General features: G+C 43.5%; 1 protein-coding gene and 1 non-coding gene across 2 annotated transcripts; both read left to right on the top strand.

The window, feature by feature from the left end:
* Positions 1-242: 242 nt before the first annotated feature.
* Positions 243-22,973, top strand: LOC147272276 (uncharacterized). The gene is made up of 2 exons (XM_086202800.1): positions 243-546; positions 22,420-22,973. The coding sequence occupies exons 1-2, from the start codon at positions 243-245 to the stop codon at positions 22,971-22,973; spliced, it is 858 nt and encodes a 285-aa protein (XP_086058926.1).
* On the top strand, positions 6,589-6,660 carry trnaa-cgc (transfer RNA alanine (anticodon CGC)). Its single transcript has one exon. It is a non-coding gene; the product is annotated as a tRNA-Ala (tRNA).
* Positions 22,974-23,483: the final 510 nt, after the last annotated feature.

The raw sequence follows: 23,483 nt of genomic DNA, 5'->3' as shown, positions 1-23,483 counted from the left end.
CTGAGCACAAGGAACCCTTTGGCTCAAGGAGGAATTTGCTTCAGAAATTGAGCCCAGGACAGGAAGTGACTCATTGCAGTTCAAAAGAGCAAAAAGTAAAAACTGAAAGAGAATCAGAAATCATCAGGAACGTGACCTTTGGTTCTTCTGAATCTGAGACAGAAGTCAGTGAGGATGAGCATCCTTTTAGGTGCTCAACATGCAGTAAAGTTTTTAGATTTAGAAGTGGTTTAGGTACACACATGAGAACACACAGTGGAGAGAAACCATTCCCCTGCTCAGTTTGTGGCAAAAGATTCACAGTAAAGGGACATCTGAAAAAACACATGAGAACACACACAGGGGAGAAACCGTTCCCTTGCTCAGTTTGTGGCAAAAGATTCTCAGTCAAGGGACATCTGAAAAAACACACGAGAACACACACAGGGGAGAAACCGTTCCCTTGCTCAGTTTGTGACAAAAGATTCTCAGTTAGGGAACGTCTGAAAACACACATGAGGACACATACTGGGGAGAAACCATTCCACTGCTCAGTGTGTGGCAAAAGTTTCTCAGTTAGGGAACGTCTGAAAACACACACGAGGACACATACTGGGGAGAAACCATTCCCCTGCTCAGTTTGTAGCAAAAGATTCTCTGTAAAGGGACATCTGAAATCACACATGAGAACACACACTGGTGAGAAACCATTCTCCTGCTCAGTTTGTGGAAATAGATGTTCACAAAAGGGAAATCTAGCATCTCACATGAGAATGCACACTGGGGAGAAACCATTCTCCTGCTCAATTTGCAGCAAAAAATATACAGACAATGGAAATCTCAAAAGACACATGAGAACACACAATGGGGAGAAACCATTTGCCCCGCCCTGTCTCTAAAGTTGATCAAGAGTATCCAGATAATGTCTCTAGCATGTCTTTGGGTTGTGGGAGGCAGCCTGCTGAAAATGACACTGCAGGAGCACCTGGTGAAGTACCTTTTCGTAGTAGTACACATGCAGTATATGCTAAGTACAGGCACCCACACAGACACAGTGGTCCGGCTCAGGCAGGATGCTGTGCCGCTGGGCACTAGTGAAACAAATATGCAGTTGCTATGTGACGGATTGGTTGGATTTCTGATGTATCAGGACCAGGACTGACGTTAGTCCCTGACCACCCGGGAGAAACACACACTGGATTAATTTTTTTACAGTGAAGGTCTTCTTCTTCTACAGGTGAATTAAAGTGTAACAGCTGTCCACACACCCGATAACTGTCCTTATAACTCTGTCATGTAATAAACTTTCTGTACTCTTTCAAAGTTCTCAGTGCTTTTGTTTACATGTAGAGGCCCTACTTGATCACCACAGAGGTGTTCTGCTATTTTGAGTGGATGTTATTGTTATGATTTGTCTGTTTATCTGCTCCCCCCACGACCTGCGTTGGGAGCTAATTAGTAGGATGCACCACAACTGGGTTCCATTTGCAGTCGTTCGAAATAACAAAAACACAAGAACACACCTGAGGTTCCTTTTTAGCTGGAATTTTCCTTGAGGAGCTTTAAGAGTGAGGAGAAGGATTTTATACTCTGTTCTGGATTGGTGATGTGGTCTCTCCTCCTAGTTCCTGTCCATGCACATGCAGCTGCAGTCTTGAAGGGGGGGTTCACTTTTTTGGACCTTTGGCCTTCCCAGCTCACCCAGGGTGCTACCAGCAACTGGACACAGTTTTGGACCCATTGGGTCTGGTCCTGCTGACGTTATCTGCAATTCTAGTGCTGGCGCGAGTTGTTGATAGAATCATTATGGATCAAAAACTTTTCATATGTCGCGTTTCTTTTTGTGGGTCAAACCTCAGATCACAGGCGTAATTTTACCTCTCCTCGAGTCAATAGTAGTGGACTCAAGTTACAGCTTACACACAAATATCCAGTCATTTCTACCAGTGCTGTCTCTAAAACCAGACTAAAACCCTCAAATCAACTCTTGTTATGGAGGAAGTCACTCAGCTGATTAGCAGCTGCTTTCTCCAGGATTTTAGAGAGGAGGGGAGGTTAGCTGTCAGTCCATAGTTGGCTAGAACCTCAGGGTCTAGAAGAGGCTTCTGAAGCAGTGGTTTAATGACTGTGGTTCATGTCCCGTTACTACAGACAGAGGAATCAGATTTACTAAAGATAGACAGATAGATTGATACTTTATTAATCCATCCATCATTATCTTCCACTTATTCCTACACATTAAGGGTCGCAGGAGCCTATCCCAGCGTCAACGGGCGAGAGGTGGGGTTCACCTTGGACAGGTCGCCAGTCCATTGCAGGGCCAACATAGAGAGATGAACAACCATTCACACTCACATTCATACCTACGGTCAATTTAGAGTATCCAATCAGCCTAGTCCCCAATTGCATGTTTTGGGACTGTGGGAGGAAGCCAGAGTACCCAGAGAGAACCCACGCAGACACGGGGAGAACATGCAAACTCCACACAGAAAGATCCCATGCCCGAGCCGGGACTCGAACCCGGAACCTTCTTGCTGGGAGGCCACAGTGCTGACCACTGCACCACCGTGCAGCCCACTTTATTAATCCCCAAGTAGTGGAAGTTCCACTTCAACACTCAAATGCCTGATACAGCGATCACAACAGTCACAATTATTACAGGTCAATCGTAATAATGGTACACTTCAGAATTAACGACAGCACATATACATTTGTTGTGTATGTACGCTAAACTTGAACAGGCCGTTGTCCCAATGGAGACAAGTGAGAGTGAGGCCTGCAGCCAGACTACAAGGTCGGCGCTGCCACCCCACGGGAGGTGGAGAGGGCAGAGGCAGGGGTCAGGAACACACGGGGGAGGGGAGGATAGTACGCGCCATTTACGTCACCAAGGCAGAAGGAGTTCTCCTGGAGGATAAACAGTTGGGCAGCCTATAAGGAAGCTGTGGGTTTGGGCAGAGGAGCACACATTCCAATCTGTCTTCTCTTTCAGTCCAATCCAAATTGTAAAGTTAAATTTCTGGTCTTCAACATCACTCTCCTCTTCGCAGAGCGGCCAACTGCTCCGAGATGGTTTCCATCTTGCGTTTCAGTTCAAGAGTCTGTTGTTGCCCCGCTCTGCCAACCTCAGTCATTGCGTTGTCAATGACTGAGGTTGTGTGAGCTGCACATCACATCAAGTGTTGATGCCCACCAAGGGTGTCTTTTTAAAAAGAGGAATATTACGCCTCCATTTCACACAGACAAGACGGCAAATTCCCGCCTCTACCAGGCCGCAAATTTGGCACATTTTCTGTCTAAAAAGGGCTGGAGAGAGATGGAGGTGAGGGAGGAGAGGAGACAGAGAGGTGGGGAAGAGAAGAGAGAGAGACCAGACATTATGTTTGCTGCTCCATTTTGATTGTTGCTCTCCAGCTTCAGCTCAATATAAACCTCTTCATCACAACAGTCCCATGTGGAGCTGCGTTGTTCCAACAACACTGAGCTCTCAGCTCATAGCAGTTCTACAATAAAGGTTCCAACACAATGTTCCATTGATCCATGAACAAAGCAGGCAGTGAGACCATGATGATGTCACATCTGTCCACTGTCCAGATGTCAGAGCTGAAAATGATACGATGCCATGTTCCCTTCAACAACAGTCCAGCAGAAAGCCACCATGAAGACCTGAGGAGAAGCAAGGCAGCTCACCACAGTCAGGAACTCCCAGTCACCTCAACAAGGTTTCTGTCCACTCACGTTCAACCAGACCAGCAGATCACCTGCATCCCCACTGCCTCACCACCAGAGGGCAGTAGAATATCAACCATAGAGGCTCCCACTGAGGAATGAACACCACCACCAGCAGACGGCTCTCCCTCCCTGACAGCATTTCAAGGAGATGAATGATGGATCATCAGACTCCACCATTAACTGTGACTCAGGGCCGCTCCCTCTGCTCTGACTCTCTTTGATTGTTTGTCTTTGTTTTATTCAATCAAGTTGTTCCTCCTCTCTCCCTTCTTGCTGCTCTACAGTGCAGTAACATCATGAGTTGTGTAAAACCATCTCTGTCAGCTCTGCGAGTGTCTGGAGTGACTTGTCCAAGGACACTTGCTGCCAGGACTACAGAGTAAACATCAACATCTGTTTGCATCTGGCTTCAACTGTACTTTTCCTCTAGGTTCAACTTTGCTAGGTTACAGTGACTTGTGTACAGAGTAGTGACTTGATCAGCTGGTGGTGATGATGTAGCTTTAGGATGCTAACACAGTTGTTACTCAGGGCACCGCTGGTTGTAATTTGTGTCCAATGAGAAACGCTCAGTCTCAGGTTCCAGCTTATCAGTGAGTTCTTTGAGGGTCAGAGGCTTACATACAAATATAAAAACCAGTTGAAACACTTCCTGGAATTTTAAGAGGATTTAATACAAACAAGGAAACACGTAAGACAGAGTAAAAAAACCAGTAAAGCAATGAAGGCACATGGAGGATCAGACATGAATCGTACGATTTATCTGAGACTCAAGTGGACGGCAAAGGTAGCAGGTGAGAAGGTGTTCAGGATGAAGGGTCAGTGACCTCCAAACAAAGAAAACTCCTGAATGGAGGTTGAGCAGAGTCTGAGGAGTCAGGTGGAGCTGGCAGTGAGACAGGAGTTGAGGCCTGAACAGATGAAGCACTGGTCTTTGTTACTGTGACAGCACGACAACCAACAGGACCTGCTTACGTTCTCAGCTGGATTGTTCTCATCAATGTACGGAACCTCTCCAAAGACCTGGTGGGGGGACGGCCTACCAACCCTCCACCTCAACGACCGTGGCTCCCACTGGGATTCGTGATGCTCTTCTCAGGCACAAGGTGGCTTCTCTCTGCTGGTCAGGATGGAGATTCAAGGCTCACGGGAGGTCAACAGTATTGTGACCGTGAAAAGGGGGAGAGGAGAAGTTCTGTTTAAAGTTAAAGAACAAAGAAACAAAAAAGTAAGCAGAATAGAAAGAAAAGAGGAGAGACGGACCAGCAGCTCTAGGAGCTCACGGAAAAATAAGAAGCGCTGAAGAGCCTGAACCCAACCCAACTGTAACGGATGGTGTCGTGACGATTATAATAAACTGGTCCGCCGTGGGGGGTGACCTTTGACCTGTGTGGGGCTGCTGGCAAATCAGCACCCTTTGCCGTCCTCAGTACTTCTCAGATATTCCTGTATTAAACAGGTAAACAGAGGGCAGTCATGCATCCCTCAGATCCTCTAGAGCAGGGGTTTTCAATTAAAATTCTCCTGGGTCCAGTTTTCAAACCTCTTCAAGCTTGGGTCTGGAGGCCTAGCACAGTTTTTCATGACTGCTGATTTCAGTGATGGGCCCACGCCTGCATGTTAGCCAGCAGTCGAGCTGTGCTTTATGATCCAGGGGCATCTTTAGCTGATGGAGGTAGACTTTAAGGCTGTTGTATCAGTGTCTGTTTGGGCAGCAATGAACTTTCAGATCTAATGAAGTCGCCGACATTTCAATAATAGTCATATTTATTGTCTGCTTTTTTTCCACATTAACCATAAAACTATTGTCCAGCAGGGGGCAACATAAAGAGAAGAGTGAAATGAAAATGGATTCAAAAATACTCAGAATTTACTGGCATTTGACTGCATGTATATGACTATTTGACTGTGTGTGTGTGTGTGTGTGTGTGTTTGTGAGAGAGTGTGTGTGTGTGTGTGTGTTTGTGAGAGTGTGTGTGTGTGTGTGAGTGTGTTTGTGAAAGTGTGAGTGTGTGTGTGTGTGTGTGTGTGAGAGTGTGTGTGTGTGTGTTTTGAAGACGACTTCTTGACTCCATTTTTGTTGTCACTCTTCTCTTAATTTTCAGTTTCACTCATTAAAATGAAGCAACTTTGACGTGTTTACTTCTCTTGTATGTCAACAACTTTGGTCTTTAAACTCCTGACAAACACACCACACGTCACTCACTCTATAGATTAAATCTGCTGATAACACAAAACACGTGACCCTGTGACCCTGCATGACGTTTTGCTCCAACTTTCCAGAACTAATAGGAGGAACAGCATGGATCGTTCTGAGCAAGAACTCTGACATCACCATCGTCATGAACAAGAAGGCAGTAGGACTCAACTTCAACAAATCTGAAATGTCCCCTTAAGCTCCTGCTACTTTGAACTGATGCCTAAACCTTCAGTTTCCATTCATCACTCAGAACCTCTCACAACCCCAGAAGAACAAGCAAAGGTTTGGAGCAGTAAAGCCTTCAATAATGACATCATCATGTTTGAGGGTTTTCTTCCCTCAAACTGTTTCTACCAACACGACAGAATCCTGGAAATATTTCAGGTGTTGACCTCCCAGCAGCCTGAAGGTCAAGCTGCATTATCTATTATGTTGCTGAGCAGAGGAAGGAGCTCAATGGTAGAGCGCTAGCTTAGCATGTGAGAGGTGGTGGGATCGGTGCCCTCGTTCTCCAGAAGACTTCAGCTTGTTCTGTTGTTGAGCTCTGATGAAACCACTGACTTTGAACCACACACAAAGTGAAGGAGTGACTTAAGATTGACGGCACCTGAGGAACTTCTAGGTTTCCAAAAATCAACTGGAAATTCATTCACCAGTTAAACAGTGACTCTGACAGAGGGGATGTAGATCAGTGGTAGAGTGCATGCTTCGCATGTATGAGGCCCTGGGTTCAATCCCTGGCATCTCCAGCTGGTCCTTTGTAGCCTTCATCTTACCTGCTAAAGTGATCCTTAAATGTGACAACAGTCAATTAACTATCAGAAGACATCTTCTACATGTTCAAGGTGGGCGAACTTTCCACAAATATTCAAAATTACTTTTGAAAATGAAAACATAGATCAAACCTGCCCTGTCAATCACCCACAATGGGCAGATCGTCCCACTCCCTATCAGGTTCCCCACTTCGCGACCCAGGAGGCTCCCTCTCCCTATCAGGACTAGAAATCCATTGGGGTCTCCCTGCTCAGGTAGGAGTCCTGCCCACAACGTTAAGCTGTTGATGTTCTAGAGGAGACAACATCTGATCTTTGTTAGATCCACCAGTCAAAGGTTTTCTTTAAAGGCTGTAGCAGCTGAGAATGAGGGATTAATAACCATCTTAGTGAGGACATTTTGAAACATGATGACATTTTATTGACTTGTAGCACTGCAAAAATCATCTCCCCTCCAAAAACCCTCTTCTCCAACTTTGTACTGAAGTTGTCTCCTCATTAGGCACCACAGGATCCAGGATGTTCAGTCAAAAAATCATTAGTGATTTCAAAAATGTCCATCAGACACAAAATAAGGCTTCAAACAGGTTTACAATTTTATTTGATGTTGGCTCATTTTGTCCATTTTGCCTCCACACTGTCCTTCATCACAGCATTTAACATCAGGACTGCTCCCATATCAGCTCCATGACCTCATCCCAGCACCAGAGTACCGCCCAAGTTCATCAAGGATGGCCAACATGAGCAGGTCTAGATTCACCTCCATCTTTGGAGGTTGTTCATTTTCCTCCTGAGGACCGTCAGGCTGTTTCCTTACTTTGCTGTGACCCAACAGCAGACAGCCACAAGGACTGTGGTGAACTTGGTAAAATCACCATCTGGAGTCTGGACCAAGATGCTGATGTGATCCTTTGATGAGTTTAGAATCAGTCAGAGATCAAAGACTGAAGTAGGAGATCAATGCTCAGAACCCAGAGATCAAAGACAGAATTCAGACATCAAATACAGAATTCAGACATCAAACACAGAATTCAACGATCAATCAATGTGAGGAACCAGCGTCTCATGTGAAGATGCTTCTGAACTCATGAAGTGAAATCCTACCAAATAGAGATGAATGAGTTCAACTGGGACTGGCGACCTGTCCAGGGTGAACCCCACCTCTCTCCCGTAGATGCTGGGATAGGCTCCAGCGCCCCCCCCCCCCGCGACCCTTAATAGTAAGGAATAAGCGGAAGATGACGATGGACGATGGATGGAGTCCAACTGCACCTGAACAGGAGAGAAATAAAGGGGTTGTTATGTAATTGTTATTTATTTCCAGGCCAGGTGAGGGTTGGATTTTGTTCGTTCATGTTGAAGTGAACTGACAGTGGGACTGAGGACCTGGGCTGAAGTCCAGCTCACTGCTGGTTTCATAAACCACCTGATTGTTTTTCCTATCAGCTCTGATCTGATGGAAGAAACAAAAAGCCAAACTTCATTCGTCCGTGTCCAAACTCCAAGTCTGTTGATGTGCAGCACTCCAGTTATTTGTTTCTTTCCAGACAGAAGCAGGTTGGTGGTGGAATAAAACCTCAAGAGTGAACAAACAGCAATGAGAGAAGTGAATCCTGCACTCAGAGAAGTTGTGTCTGCACTCGCCAACCAGGAAACGCGTCTATCTTCTGTGTGACTGAGGCAGCTGCTGAGAGCTGCGTTTCTCAGCTGTGTGGGGAAGGGACTCTGTGTGTGATTGACAGGTCAACTGTCTGCCAGACAATGTTGTGGGACACAGACACAAAATGCGAGGTGCCATTTCCATTCTGGGTCAATCAGCTCTGGGACTGTTTTGTCTTTTGAATGAAGAAATGCGTTCATTTCGGGTAGCAGCTTGTAAAAATGCCCCAGCTCAACCAACAGACCTCTGTGTACACTGTCAAGAAAAAAAACTATAAAAAAACAGTAAAAGGTCTGACAGCAGAGTTTCCAGACGAATACCGTCAAATTACAGTAATGAACTGTTCCACAAAATTACATGGAATAAACTGTAAAAATACACAGACGGTTTCACAGTCCCAACTCATTAAATTACAGTACATTAAAGGTGCCATAGAGAGGTTGAAGGGGTATTAATTCTTGTTCTGTGGTGTGATATGTAACCCCACAAAAAATGGTTGGGTCTGTGATGGCTCAGAAGCTTCCTAAAAGGCTCTCTGAAACCGCTATGTTACCATGTTGGGTTTAGAATGCCTCGTTTGTCCCTATTGGGGTCGTTTCTGACCTCATCTGGCAACCTCATTATTTATGCAAGTGCATGAGTTGACGGCGATCAGTTGCCGTTGTTTATGTGGCAACCTCATTTAACTACTACTCGGTGATTGGCTGCCCTCACTGTCACTGAAAACAAAGCACTCCCACTTTCTCAGCTAACTGTCGCCAGTGCTAAGTGTGACTGCTACTGTCAATTGACAACAGTCCATATCATACAACAACATTCGTAAGATAAGATACCAAGTAGCCACGGCCCATTCGCGGATCCAGCCATATATGCAGTGGCGGGGTGGCCGTCGGGACAACCGGGAGTTTTCCCGGTGGCCTGGCCCCTTGGTAGCCTGCCTGGCTGGCGAGATTCCTTCCCCCTCAAGCCAGGCCAGGCCAGCTAGCGACAGACAGCGCAGATAAAACAAAGGTCTCAATTCTATCGACGCCATTCCTTCAATCTGCTCAGTCAGTGCTGCTGCTGCAGGCTCCAGTTTGTGTCACGTGAGCGAGCAACACAAGAGCGCTGCGCTCACTCGGCTCGCTCGCATAATCGCCCCCCCCTCCCGAAATATGTCAAAGGGGTGTGTGTGTGAAAGGGGTGGGTTCAGTGTGTGTGAGTGGGGGGGGGGGCACTGACTGAACTGTGACGTAACACTTCAGCCAAAATCGCATTGGCCCATTTTCCCACGGCGATTCAAAAAAGGGGAGCTACTTCAAACAGAGGTTATGACACTGCCTCACACTTGGTGTGTGTTCCCCACAGCTGGGGGACGTTGAAGAAACACCAAACACACAACAACAATGATTTTCATTCTAGGTGCCCTTTAATTGTTGATAAATGTGCATTCAACTACAGGAAAACAGGCCCATCACGTAAAAACACATGAAGAACAAGGACCTTTCAGGTTCTTCTCTAAGTTCAGGGCACTTACTGTTTCATTTATGAAACAAACCAGTCTATGAGCAGGAATTTCCCATTAAAAAAGTTCATTTGACAGTGGAAAAGCAAGCATAGTGCATCAAAATAGCCAAGTTTAAGGTCAATCACTGTCAACTGAAGCTATTGAGTTGTTACTTTATGAAACTGAGCTAACTTTCTACAGTGATTTCCTGTTAGATTCTGGTTTCTCCAAGTATAAAAACTATAACAATGTATAAACACAGAATCTGTACTTTGAACAATAGAGAATTTCTGCATATTGACAGTATCAGTCCATCACTTTAGAGGATTGGAATGTAAAAAAATCATTGGACAATGGAAATCATTTATCCTTTAACGAAACAACTTCAGTGCAGAGTTGATAACTGCACTTCAAACTTTGAACTGGTGTCCACATCAATGTGGAATTTGAGGAGGCCACAGCCACCAAATTTCCCAGAGTTCTTGAGTATTTGCAGTCTCTTCCCTTGGAGAAGTCAAGTGGAACTACAAGACAAGGAGCAGAAATCCAAGCTGCTGGTGGACCACGTGGTGCAGTGTTGATGCTACTTTCACACTCAAAGGGGATCGTGCAGGAATGTTCCACACGGTTGACCAAACTTCCATTGCAGAAGAGATTCAGGCAGTTCCACCCACGCCATGCATCCTTGTATGCTGTAAGTGTGAGGCAATACATTACAGTATGTTTCAGTGAAATACATTTAGATAGAAGACCTTGGTTTATTGGGTGATGTTTATTGACATGCCAATTGGATTGTGGTGCCAATATGGCTGACTTGGTCGGTGTAAATCTTATCATCACAAAACAAAGTACACACAGATGTTCAAATTACTTTTCTAGACTTTAGTCCCCAAAGGAATTTCAGGCACCTGAAAGTGACTTTCATAAATCTGTGTGTCTGTGTACTGTACATGTCCCTAAAATGGACATTAAAAATATTGGTCCCCAATCTCAAGGATAAAATGATGCCACAGTGATGTAGTGAGAATTGCTAAAAACCTCAAAACGATGCTACAGTGATGTGGTGAGAGTTTCTACTAACCTAAAAATGATGCTACAGTGATTTAGTAATAGTTGCTAAAAACCTCAAAAAGATGCAACAGTGATGTAATAAGAATTGCTACTATCCTCAAAATGATGCTGACAGGAATGTAGTGAGAGTTTCTGCTTACCTCAAAATAAAGCTAGAGTGATGTAGTGAGAGTTGCTACTAATCTAAAAATTATGCAACAGTAATATTTTAAGAGTAGCTACAACCCTCAAAATGATACTGACAGTAATGTAGTAAGAGTTGCTAAAAACCTTAAAATAATGCTACAGTGATGTAATGAGAGTTGCTCCTTACCTCAAAATGATGCTGACAGTCATGTAGTAAGATTTGCTAAAAACCTCAAACTGATGCTTCAGAAATGTTGTGAGAGTTTCAACTAATCTCAAAATAATGCTACAGTGATGTGGTGAGAGTTGTGAAAAAATCTCAAAATGATGCTGACAGTCATGTCGTGAGAGTTGCTATGATACTAAAAATGATGCTACAGTGTTGTAGTGAGTGTCGCTAAAAACCTCAAAATGATGCTGACAGTGATGTAGTGAGAGTTGCTACTATCCTCAAAATGATGCTGACAGTAATGTAGTGAGAGTTGCTCCTAATCTCAAATGATGCTGAAGTGATGTAGTGAGAGTTGCTACTATTCTAAAAACGATGCTGACAGTGATGTAGTGAGAGTTGCTTAAAACCTCAAACTGATGCTATAGTAATGTAGTGAGAGTTGCTACTAATCTCAAATGATGCTGAAGTGATGTAGTGAGAGTTGCTACTAACCTAAGAAATGATTCTCCCCCCCAAAAAAATGAAAAAACAAAAGAAATGATCCTCCACTAACGTAGTGAGAGTTTCTACTATCCTTAAAATGATGCTACAGTCATTTAGTGAGGGTTGCTACTCACCTCAAAATGATGCTACAGTGATGTAGTGAGAGTTTCTACTATCCTTAAAATGATGCTACAGTCATTTAGTGAGGGTTGCTACTAACCTCAAAATGATGCTGACAGTGATGTAGTGAGAGTTGCTACGAAAATTAAAATGATGCTACAGTGTTGTAGTGAGAGTCGCCAAAAACCTCAAAATGATGCTACAGTAATGTAGTGAGAGTTGCTACTAACCTAAGAAATGATGCTCCAGTGATTTGGTGAGAGTTGCTAAAAACCTCAAAATGATGCTGAGAGTAATGTAGGTGAGAGTTTCTACTATCCTCAAAATAATGCTACAGTGATGCAGTGAGAGTTGCTCCTATCCTCAAAATGATGCTACAGTGATGTATTGAGAGTTGCGATTAACCTAAGAAATGATGCTCAAGCGATGTGGTTAGAGTTGCTACAAACTTCAAAACGATGCCACAATGATGTTGTGAGATTTGCTACTAACCTACAAAATGATACTACAGTGGTGTAGTGAGAGTTGCTACTAATCTAAGAAATCATGCTACAGTGATGTGGTGAGAGTTGCTACGAACCTCAAAATGATGCTACAGTGATGTAATGAGAGTTGCTACTAACCTCAGAAATGATGCTGACAGTGATGTAATGAGAGTTGCTACTAATCTAAGAAATGATGCGACAGTGATGTGGTGAGAGTTGCTACTAACCTTAAAATGATGCTGAAAGTGATGTAATGAGAGTTGCTACGAACCTAAAAATGATGCTCCAGTAATGTAGTTAGAGTTGCTTCTAGTATCAAAATGATGTTCCAGTGATGTTGTGAGAGTTGCTACGAACCTCAAAATGATGCTACAGTGAGGTAATAAGAACTTCTATTAAGCTAAGAAATGATGCTCCACTGATGTAGTGAGTTGTGACGAACCTCAAAATGATGCTACAGTGATGTCGTCAGAGTTGATAAAAACCTCAAAATGATGCAAACAGTAATGTAGTGAGGGTTGCTTAATACCTCAAAATGATGCTACAGTCATGTGGTGAGACTTGCGACAAACTTCAAAATGATACTACAGTCATGTAGTGAGAGTTGCTAAAAACCTCAAAATGATGCTACAGTGATGTAGTGAGAGTTGCGACTCAACTCAAAAAGATGCAACAGTGATGTAATAAGAATTGCTACTATCCTCAAAATGATGCTGACAGGAATGTAGTGAGAGTTTCTGCTTACCTCAAAATAAAGCTAGAGTGATGTAGTGAGAGTTGCTACTAATCTAAAAATTATGCGACAGTAATATTTTAAGAGTAGCTACAACCCTCAAAATGATACTGACAGTAATGTAGTAAGAGTTGCTAAAACCTTAAAATAATGCTACAGTGATGTAATGAGAGTTGCTAAAACCTCAAAATGATGCTACAGTGATGTAGTGAGAGTTGCTTAAAACCTCAAAATGATGCTACAGTGATGTAGTGAGAGTTGCTTAAAACCTCAAACTGATGCTTCAGAAATGTTGTGAGAGTTTCAACTAATCTCAAAATAATGCTGACAGTGATGTAGTGAGAGTTGCTACTCATCTCAAAATGATGTGACAGAAATGTAGGGAGAGTTGCTACTGATCTATAAATGATGCTGCAGTGATGTGGTGAGAGTTGTGAAAAAATCTCAAAATGATGCTGACAGTCATGTCGTGAGAGTTGCTATGATACTAAAAATGATGCTACAGTTATGTAGTGAGTGTCGCTAAAAACCTCAAAATGATGCTGACGGTGATGTAGTGAGAGTTGCTTAAAACCTCAAACTGATGCTATAGTAATGTAGTGAGAGTTGCTACTAATCTCAAATGATGCTGAAGTGATGTAGTGAGAGTTGCTACTAACCTAAGAAATGATTCTCCCCCCCCAAAAAATGAAAAAACAAAAGAAATGACCCTCCACTAATGTAGTGAGAGTTTCTACTATCCTTAAAATGATGCTACAGTCATTTAGTGAGGGTTGCTACTAACCTCAAAATGATGCGACAGTGATGTAGTGAGAGTTTCTACTATCCTTAAAATGATGCTACAGTCATTTAGTGAGGGTTGCTACTAACCTCAAAATGATGCTGACAGTGATGTAGTGAGAGTTGCTACGAAAATTAAAATGATGCTACAGTGTTGTAGTGAGAGTCGCTAAAAACCTCAAAATGATGCTACAGTAATGTAGTGAGAGTTGCTCCTAACCTAAGAAATGATGCTCCAGTGATTTGGTGAGAGTTGCTACGAAAATTAAAATGATGCGACAGTGTATTAGTGAGAGTCGCTAAAAACCCCAAAATGATGCCACAGTGATGTCGTGAGAGCTGCTACGAATCTAACAATGATGCCACAGTGATGTAGTGAGAGTTGCTTAAAATCTTAAGCTGATGCTACAGTGATGTAGTGAGAGTTGCAACTCACCTCAAAATGATGCTGACAGTAATGTAGTGAGAGTTACTACTAACCTCAAAATGATGCTACAGTGATGTGGTGAGAGTTTCTCCTATCCTCAAAATGATGCTGCAGTGATGTAGTGAGAGTTGCGACTCAATTCAAAATAATGCTAAAGTGATGGAATAAGAATTGCTCTTAACCTAAGAAATGATGCTCCAGTGATGTGGTGAGAGTTTCTGCTTACCTCAAAACGATGCTGACATTGATGTGGTTAGAGTTGCTAAAAACCTCAAAACGATGCTTCAATTATGTTTTGAGAGTTGCTACTATCCTCAAAATAAAGCTACAGCGATGCAGTGAGAGTTGCTCCTATCCTCAAAATGATGCTACAGTGATGTATTGAGAGTTGCGATTAACCTAAGAAATGATGCTACAGTGATGTAGTGAGAGTTGCGACTCAACTCAAAATAATGCTAAAGTGATGTAATAAGAATTGCTATTAACCTAAGAAATGATGCTCCAGTGATGTGGTGAGAGTTTCTGCTTACCTCAAAACGATGCTGACATTGATGTGGTTAGAGTTGCTACAAACCTCAAAACAATGCTACAGTTATGTTTTGAGAGTTGCTAATATCCTCAAAATAAAGCTACAGTGATGCAGTGAGAGTTGCTCCTATCCTAAAAAATGATGCTACAGTGATGTATTGAGAGTTTTTACGAACCTCAAAAAGATGCTGCCAGTAATGTAGTGAGAGTTGCTACTAACCTAAGAAATGATGCTACAGTGATGTGGTGAGAGTTGCAAAAAACCTGACAATGATACTGACATTAATGTAGTGAGACTTGCTTAAAATCTCAAAATGATGCTACAGTCATGTCGTGAGAGTTGCTCCTATCCTTCAAACGATGCTACAGTGATGTCGTGAGAGTTGCTACGAACCTCAAAATGATGCTAAAGTGATGTAGTGGGAGTTGGTACTAATGTCTAAATGATGCCAAAGTGTTGCAATGAGAGTTGCTACTAACCTAAGAAATCATGCAACAGTGATGTCGTGAGAGTTGCTAAAAACCTCAAAATGATGCTGTCAGTAATGTAGTGAGAGCTGCTACTCATCTCAAAAAGAGGCCAAAGTGATGTAGTAAGAGTTGCTACTAACCTACGAAATGATACGACAGTAATGTTGTGAGATTTGCTAAAAACCTCAAAATGATGCTACAGTTATGTAGTGAGAGTTGCTCCCATTCTTGAAACAATGCTACAGTGATGTGGTGAGAGTTGCTACGAACCTCAAAATGATGCTACATTGATGTAATTACAGTTGCTACTAACCTCAGAAATGATGCTACAGTGATGTAGTGAGAGTTGCTACTAATTTCAAAATGATGCGAAAGTGATGTAATCAGAGTTGCTACTAACCTAAGAAATGATGCTACAGTGATGTAGTGAGAGTTGCTAAAAACCTCAGAATGATGCTTTCAGTAATGTAGTGAGACTTGCTACTCATCTCAAAATGATGCCACAGTGATGTAGTGAGAGTTGCTACTAACCTAAGAAATGATGCGACAGTGATGTGGTGAGAGTTGCTACTAATCTCAAAATGATGCTTACAGTGATGTCGTGAGTTGCTACGAACCTCAAAATGATGCTACAGTGATGTCGTGAGTTGCTACGAACCTCAAAATGATGCTACAGTGATGTCGTGAGTTGCTACGAACCTCAAAATGATGCTACAGTGATGTCGTGAGAGTTGCTACTCATCTAAAAATTATGCTGCAGTGATGTAGTGAGAGTTTCTACTAACCTAAGAAATGATGCTGAAGTGATGTAATGAGAGTTGCTACTAACCTAAGAAATGATGCCACAGTGTTGTGGTGAGCATTGCTACTCATCTCAAAATGATGCTTAAGTGATGTAATGAGAGTTGCTACTAATCTCAAAATGATGCTAAAATGATGTAATGAGAGTTGCTACGAACCTCAAAATGATGCTAAAGTGATGTAGTGGGAGTTGGTACTAATGTCTAAATGATGCCAAAGTGTTGCAATGAGAGTTGCTACTAACCTAAGAAATCATGCAACAGTGATGTCGTGAGAGTTGCTAAAAACCTCAAAATGATGCTGTCAGTAATGTAGTGAGAGCTGCTACTCATCTCAAAAAGAGGCCAAAGTGATGTAGTAAGAGTTGCTACTAACCTACGAAATGATACGACAGTAATGTTGTGAGATTTGCTAAAAACCTCAAAATGATGCTACAGTTATGTAGTGAGAGTTGCTCCCATTCTTGAAACAATGCTACAGTGATGTGGTGAGAGTTGCTACGAACCTCAAAATGATGCTACATTGATGTAATTACAGTTGCTACTAACCTCAGAAATGATGCTACAGTGATGTAGTGAGAGTTGCTACTAATTTCAAAATGATGCGAAAGTGATGTAATCAGAGTTGCTACTAACCTAAGAAATGATGCTACAGTGATGTAGTGAGAGTTGCTAAAAACCTCAGAATGATGCTTTCAGTAATGTAGTGAGACTTGCTACTCATCTCAAAATGATGCCACAGTGATGTAGTGAGAGTTGCTACTAACCTAAGAAATGATGCGACAGTGATGTGGTGAGAGTTGCTACTAATCTCAAAATGATGCTTACAGTGATGTCGTGAGTTGCTACGAACCTCAAAATGATGCTACAGTGATGTCGTGAGTTGCTACGAACCTCAAAATGATGCTACAGTGATGTCGTGAGTTGCTACGAACCTCAAAATGATGCTACAGTGATGTCGTGAGAGTTGCTACTCATCTAAAAATTATGCTGCAGTGATGTAGTGAGAGTTTCTACTAACCTAAGAAATGATGCTGAAGTGATGTAATGAGAGTTGCTACTAACCTAAGAAATGATGCCACAGTGTTGTGGTGAGCATTGCTACTCATCTCAAAATGATGCTTAAGTGATGTAATGAGAGTTGCTACTAATCTCAAAATGATGCTAAAATGATGTAATGAGAGTTGCTACTAACCTAAGAAATGATGTGACAGTGATGTAGTGAGAGTTGCTAAAAACCTCAAATGATGCTGTCAGTAATGTAGTGAGTTGCTGCGAACCTAAGAAATGATGCTACAGTGATGTAATGAGAGTTGCTACTCATCTCAAAATGATGCTCCAGTGATGTAATGAGAGTTGCTACTAACCTAAAAAATGATGCCACAGTGATGTAGTGAGAGTTGCTAAAAACCTCAGAATGATGCTTTCAGTAATGTAGTGAGACTTGCTACTCATCTCAAAGTGATGCCACAGTGATGTAGTGAGAGTTGCTACTAACCTAAGAAATGATGCTACAGTGATGTAATGAGAGTTGCTACTAACCTAAGAAATGATGATACAGTGATGTAATGAGAGTTGCTACGAACCTAAGAAATGATGCTCCAGTGATGTGGTGAGACATGCTACGAACCTAAGAAATGATGCTACAGTGATGTAATGAGAGTGGCTACTCACCTTAGAAATGATGCTACAGTGATGTAATGAGAGTTGCTACTCACCTAATAAATGATGCTGCAGTGATGTGGTGAGAGTTGCTACTCACCTACGAAATGATGCTCCAGTGATGTAATGAGAGTTGCTACGAACCTAAGAAATGATGCTACAGTGATGCAATGAGAGTTGCTACTCACCAAAGAAATGATGCTACAGTGATGTGGTGAGAGTTGCTACTAATCTCAAAATGATGCTTACAGTGATGTCGTGAGTTGCTACGCACCTCAAAATTATGCTACAGTGATGTCGTGAGTTGCTACGAACCTCAAAATGATGCTACAGTGATGTCGTGAGAGTTGCTACTCATCTAAAAATTATGCTGCAGTGATGTAGTGAGAGTTTCTACTAACCTAAGAAATGATGCTAAAGTGATGTAATGAGATTTGCTACTAACCTAAGAAATGATGCTACAGTGTTGTGGTGAGCATTGCTACTATGCTCAAAATGATGCTGACAGTGATGTAGTGAGAGTTGCTACGGACCTAAGAAATAATGCTACAGTGATGTCATGAGAGTTGCTAAAAACCTCAAAATGATGCTGTCAGTAATGTAGTGAGAGTTGTTGCTATCCTCAAAATAGTGGTATAATGATGTAGTAAGAATTGCTCATAACCTCAAATAATGCTACATTCATGAAGTAAGAGTTACTGATGAACTCAAAATGATGCTGACAGTGATGTAGTGAGAGTTGCTATTAACCTCAAAATGATGCGACAGTGATGTAGTGAGAGTTGCTAATAACCTCAAAATGATACTACAGTGATGTAGTAAGAGTTGCTACGAACCGCAAATTTATGCTAAAATGATGTAATGAGAGTTGCTACTAACCTAAGAAATGATGCTCCAGTGATGTGGTGAGACTTGCTACTCATCTCAAAATGATGCTTAAGTGATGTAATGAGAGTTGCTACTAATCTCAAAATGATGCTAAAATTATGTAATGAGAGTTGCTACTAACCTAAGAAATGATGCGACAGTGATGTAGTGAGAGTTGCTCAAAACCTCAAAATGATACTGTCAGTAATGTAGTGAGTTGCTACGAACCTAAGAAATGATGCTACAGTGATGTAATGAGAGTTGCTACTAATCTCAAAATGATGCTCCAGTGATGTAATGAGAGTTGCTACTAACCTAAGAAACGATGCTACAGTGATGTAGTGAGAGTTGCTAAAAACATCAAAATGATGCTGACAGTCATGAAGTGAGAGTTGCTTGAAACCTCAAAATGATGCTAAAGTGATGTAATGAGAGTTGCTCCTAACCTAAAAAATGATGCCACAGTGAAGTCATGAGAGTTGCTCTTACCTACGAAATGATGCTCCAGTGATGTAATGAGAGTTGCTACGAACCTAAGAAATGATGCTACAGTGATGTAATGAGAGGTGCTACTCACCTAAGAAATGATGCTACAGTGATGTGGTGAGAGTTGCTAAAAACCTCAAAATGATGCTGACAGTAATGTAGGAAGAATTGTTCATGACATCAAAATGATGCTGACTGTCATGTGAGCTTCATAAAGACCCAGGCCACTATTTGTGGTCATGCATCATTGTGGCTGACCAATGGTCCAACTTCATCAGTCAGTCAGTCAGAGACATTAGCATTTGTCGGCCTGGCCTGCTGCCAAAGACTAACGCTGCTTTAGTTGATTTACCTGTGCAGCCATGTCACGCTCCTCTCGGCCACCTCCACGGTCAGACGCCAGGTTAAACCAGCCAATGGCGTAAGAATCACTCTCAGAATCTGAAGCGCTCGTAGCTGCAGGGTTTTTCCACACAGCTTCTGTTGAGAGACAAAGTCCATCACTTGATTCACTCTCACCAACAGAAATGTGCAGTTTTCCACTCAGGACAGCTGCTGCATGCTGCTGTTTGGAAAAAGAAGGTCCAGTGGATCCGTTCAGTTCTACATTATTCAGCAGAGAGATGTCACCATTGAATAATGAGCATATTTCCTAAAATTATAGCTCAACCACAGAGGGACCAGGCTACTAGAATGACCTCTGTTTACTAGAAGTGCTTCTCCTATGGTGGTGAACTCCTCAGCTGTCAGTGGAGTCAAATCTGTCTTAGAGAGGCCAGAGGTTCCCACACTGGTTCCCTCTCATCATGCAGCCCTGACAGCTGTGTGTGCTGTTCCAGCGTGTTGGCACCTCACTGATGAGTTTCAGGGTTGGCCCTCCCATCTGTTGCTGCACCTGAGCCAGCTTCTCCTTGGCTGTAGTGCTGATCTGAAGGATGTGACAGTGTTCCTGGCTTTGTGTCTGATGATGGAAGTGGGGGATCTGATCACAGGATTTTCTGACTCCTAGATTCAGACGATGTGCAGTGCAGACTGAGTGGTGAATTTGGAGCTGTCTAGTGGATGCTGTCATGTTTGGTGCTGCGTCGCTCACAAGACACTTGACTTTGTTGGTGATGGCCCAGTCCTCCATCATGCCTCTTTGGACTGGGGCCAAACTGTCAGCAGGGTGACTTTGTGGAAAGTCTTGCACTCCCAACACATTCATTCTGACGAATGCAGTGACAGGTCAGAGCCAAGGGAGCCTCCATGTCCACAGATGTCCACATGGCAGCTGGACTCTCCAACTGTGAGTCAGTTGGAGAGTGGCTGTATACCTGAGTTCATCCTGGTGGATCTGGGACTTCATTCTCATGCCTGGCCCCATCATGCCTCAACACTGAAGAGGTGCTTTTGTTGAGATGAGACGCTTCTGTCCAACAAATGCGACATTCAACCTGCAGAAAAGAACATGAGTCCTCAGCTAAAAGTTCCTTTCTTCATGGTGACTGGTGTTTCTTAGTCTTCGACCACCAGGTTTCCAATGAGGTGTATCGGATACGTTGTTGTGTGCCGCTGAAATCCGTCCAATTCCAGCGGACCAGCGGACCAGCGGACCAATCACAGTCCTCGACGTTGACGTCACCACGCGTCGACGCGACACGGAGGCAGAATTTTGTTGGGGTTTGCGTCGACGCGACGCAGAAGCATAAATCAGGCTTTAGTGGTCTTGAATCTCACGCCAAGCCAGAGAACCAGGGCTTGAATCAGTCACGTGGTCACTGCCGGTCGGCAATGCTTTGGACGTCAGTAAATACGTCATCAATATGCGTTTTTCAAAACGAAATCCTGGATCACTCCACTCATCACTACCGCTGCTACCAGGTTAGCGAGTTAAGGAAACGTTAGCGAGTCTGGAGTGGCACAGAGAACAGAGCTTGGACTCTGCTCGTTTTGAAGAAGAAGAAGAAGAAAAGAAGCGGAAGGCCTCGGTCTTTGTCTCCTGAAGGCTGAGTGGCGCCGGTAGAACCTCAACATGTGCGCCACGCAGCTGCTGCGGGTGTCGGTCCAGGAGCGGATCCTCGCCGCCGCTGAAGACTTACTGCTGCAGCTGGGAGAAGGAGACTCAGCGGCTGGAGTCCCGGTGCTGAGAGCGCTGCTCACCGAGCGGCTGGCGGCGGCCGCGGAGCAGATCGTGGCTCTGCTGGAGGAAACCGTGGCGGAGTACGAGCGGGAGAACCGCCGGCAGAGGTTGCTGCTCGATGCCGTGCTGAAGCCCCGAGTCAGGCTGGACAGAGCAGGTGAGTCCCCCCACACTGACCAGGAGAACCGGTGTTGTGTCGCTCCCAGCAGCATCAACCGATAGCGATGTCTGTCTGTTTATGACACCGCCTCAAAAAATCTTATCTTTGTGTTTGGTCCTGTTTGGCTCCTCATAACCACTGCAGGCAGGTTTCTTCTCCTCTTAATCAAACTAAGGATCGTTCCAGGCTCACTAATGAGCCCCTCCACTCCATTCAGGCCCAGGTTTAAAATCCTGTCAGCTCAATTCTGTCAGTGAGCAAAGAAGTGGAGGAGCAGAACACAAGAGGGGAAGGGAGTCAAGGGTTCACCTGTTGAGGGATTTCCTCTCTGTGAGATTGAGACTGAGTCAAGATGTGAGACAGGACAAGAGAAACTCAAGCTTTGGCTCCTTTGTGTTATTTTTCTGAAATGGAGCACTTTATTTGAACATGTACAGTTTTATTAATATTCTCTTATTTTGAAATGCAGCCCTACTTTTAATAGTCAATGAGACACCATCATGCACATCTGCAGTCATTCAAGTATGTTCAGTTTGAAGTTACGTGATAACAGATCTTAGTTGATTTCTGTTTCTGTCTGTTGCTCCGCTGTTTCAGAGTCAAATGAAGAGATTTCTGATGTTGCTGTTTGTGTCCTGCAGATGTGGAGCAGCTGCTGGTGATTAAAGAAGAGGTTCCCACTGAGCTGCAGGACCCAGAGCCCCCCACATTAAAGAGGAGTGGGAGGAGCTCTGGACCAGTGAGGAGGGAGCGCAGCTTCAAGGGCAGGAGGAGGCTGATATCACCACGTTCCCCTTCACTCTGGTCCCTGTGAAGAGTGAAGGGGACGAAGAGAAACCTCAGTTCCCACAGCTTCATCAGAGTCTAACTGAGGAGAACTTGAAAGAAGAGTCTCTGAGCAGCAGCCCAGTTCATCCTCTGAAAACAAAAGCTGATGGAGAAGAGAGTGGAGGACCAGAACCAGAACCAGCCAGCAAGGTAGATCCAGATCCACTTGTACAACCCCAGACTGAAGACCAGATGTCAGACTCTTCTGAAGCTGAGAATGAAGTCAGTAAGAATGAGCGTCCCTTTAGGTGCTCAACATTCACTAAAGGTTATAGTTACAAAAGTAGGTTGGATAAACACATGGGAACACACACTGGGGAGAAACCGTTCTCATGCTCAGTTTGTGACAAAAGATTTTCAGAAAAGGCATATCTGAAATGTCACATGAGAACACATACTGGGGAGAAACCATTTTCCTGTTGTATCTGTGGCAAAACATTCTCACTTAAGGGACATCTGAAAACACACATGTACATTCACACTGGGGAGAAACCAGTCCCCTGCCCTGTCTGTGGCAAAAGGTTCTCAGAAAAAGGACAACAAACAAGACACATGAGAACGCACACAAGGGAGAAACCATACCCCTGCTCAGTTTGTAGCAAAAGATTTTCCAGAAAGGGGGATCTGAAAAGACACATGAGAACACACACTGGGGAGAAACCATTCCCCTGCTCAGTTTGTGGCACAAGATTTACCAAAAAGGGGGATCTGAAAAGTCACATGAGAACACACACTGGGGAGAAACCATTCCCCTGCTCGGTATGTGGCAGAAGATTCTTACATAAGAGATACCTGAAAACACACATGAGAACACACCCTTGAAATAAGCCATTTGTCACAATGTCGCTCTGAAGCCGTAACCAGAGTGAGAGTTGCATGTTGAAGTCCAACTAAAGAATTCATTTCACAAAAAATGCAAAAATAAACTGAAATTGAACTAAGAGAAAAATGGGATGTGATCATTCGTAGAGTCTGTGTGTGTGTGTGTGTGTGTGTGTGTGCGCGCGCGCGTGCACGAGTTTTTAGAGGTGAAAGGAAGAGATGTTGGCTGCTGAAAATCAAAGTGACGATGGATGAGGAGGAAGCAGTGGCCAGTAATGGGGTGTCAGTGAAGAGAGCTCTGGACCCAGGAGCTTCCAACTCAGAGGAATGAACAGCTCCCTGGCCTACAGATGAGTTATCAAGAAAAGAGCTCATGAAAATATATGACACTCAGGATTTGTGGAGCTGAAGATGACCTGTTGGTTTCTATGTTTCTCTGCAAACGTCAGGCAGAATGTGGAAGAGCGTCACAGCTGAGACGATTAAAACCTGAGAGAATGTTTGCTCATG

Source organism: Aulostomus chinensis, chromosome 1 (assembly GCF_037954235.1).
Source record: "Aulostomus chinensis isolate RoL2024-O1b breed Wild chromosome 1, RoL_Achi_v1.0, whole genome shotgun sequence".
Lineage (NCBI taxonomy): Eukaryota > Metazoa > Chordata > Actinopteri > Syngnathiformes > Aulostomidae > Aulostomus > Aulostomus chinensis.
Note: the sequence above shows the minus strand (reverse complement) of the source record. Positions and strands in the feature narration are given on the sequence as shown.

Excerpts from the sequence above, each read along its gene's own strand:
- LOC147272276 (XM_086202800.1), top strand. The coding sequence starts at position 243 with ATGAGAACACACAGTGGAGAGAAACCATTCCCCTGCTCAGTTTGTGGC. Across the intron at positions 547-22,419 it reads CTGCTCAGTGTGTGGCAAAA|GTTATAGTTACAAAAGTAGG; the intron begins GTTTCTCAGTTA and ends CATTCACTAAAG.